The sequence below is a fragment of the Cyprinodon variegatus genome, unplaced genomic scaffold, assembly GCF_000732505.1.
Source record: "Cyprinodon variegatus isolate N-32 unplaced genomic scaffold, C_variegatus-1.0 Scaffold388, whole genome shotgun sequence".
NCBI classification, from domain to species: Eukaryota; Metazoa; Chordata; class Actinopteri; order Cyprinodontiformes; family Cyprinodontidae; genus Cyprinodon; species Cyprinodon variegatus.
Window position 1 is genome coordinate 579,839 of NW_015150841.1, and position 926 is coordinate 580,764.

General features: G+C 34.6%; 1 protein-coding gene across 1 annotated transcript in view; it reads right to left on the bottom strand.

Annotated features, from left to right (window-relative positions):
* The window catches only part of LOC107092635 (cytochrome P450 2J6-like), a 6,799-nt gene extending 6,578 nt beyond the window's left edge, over positions 1–221 (bottom strand). The window contains exon 1 of the mRNA XM_015387219.1: positions 72–221. Within this exon, the coding sequence (XP_015242705.1) occupies positions 72–218 (147 nt within the window). The 5' untranslated portion in view covers positions 219–221. The remainder of the gene's footprint in view (positions 1–71) is intronic.
* Between the last annotated feature and the right edge of the window lie 705 nt (positions 222–926).

Sequence of the window (926 nt, forward strand, 5' to 3'; positions counted from 1 at the left end):
GTATTTAGATTTTGTTTATAATAATTCTCACTGCCGTGTATTGTAAAGAAATAGACAAATTTTTATAGTACGAAACGAAACTTCAAGTTCAGGTACAAAAGGTTTCCCAGTATAGGCAGAGTGGGGGGTCCTGGTGGGAAGTTTTTGGGTCTCTGAGGTTTGAGCTGGAGAAGAAGGAAGAAAATACAGAGGCCCAGGAGAATAACTGAAAACAACATGTTGGATTTGGATCAAACTAAAGAGGGGAGCCTGTATGCTCAGCTATTAGTAGTCATTGCACGACCCCTCCTCTAGGCAAATTATTGCTGAAATTAGACAATAGCTGCCAGCAGCAGATATAAACAATTTATGGATTACTAAAAGCCTTAAAGCAAACAGACTGAAGAATAGTTTATTTCTAAGAGCTATCACCATCAGCAATTATCTTGTAAGACTTTAGTTGATATATGTACAATATATAAAGTTATATATTACTTTGTTGCCTAAGATTATCAGTATAATCATCTATAAATATACATGCATACCAAATATTTCCTATGTTTACATATCTACAATTTTTTGTCTGTTGCAAAGAAATTTTGCACTTTGTTTTTAATAGAAGCATATTGGTAATAACCTCTGATTTGTGTTGCACTGAAAAAAGGGGAAGCACTCCAATCCAGATTTGCTTGCTTTATGATGTGGCTATCCAACATTTGTTAATCAGAAGTTGTGAAGATGCAAACTTCTAGCCTGAATTTTTCATCTTTACAATTTATACAGTCACATTTTCTGCAATTACGTGACTGTTTTAACGCAACCTCTAAAGTTGTACTTTCACCTTTTTTACTTACACTCTCTTTTGTTATTTACCACATTGCCCAAGACTCATGTAAAAAAGTCAGCATAAGGGCTATCTGCTACTGATCATGTCAAAGTCTGATATG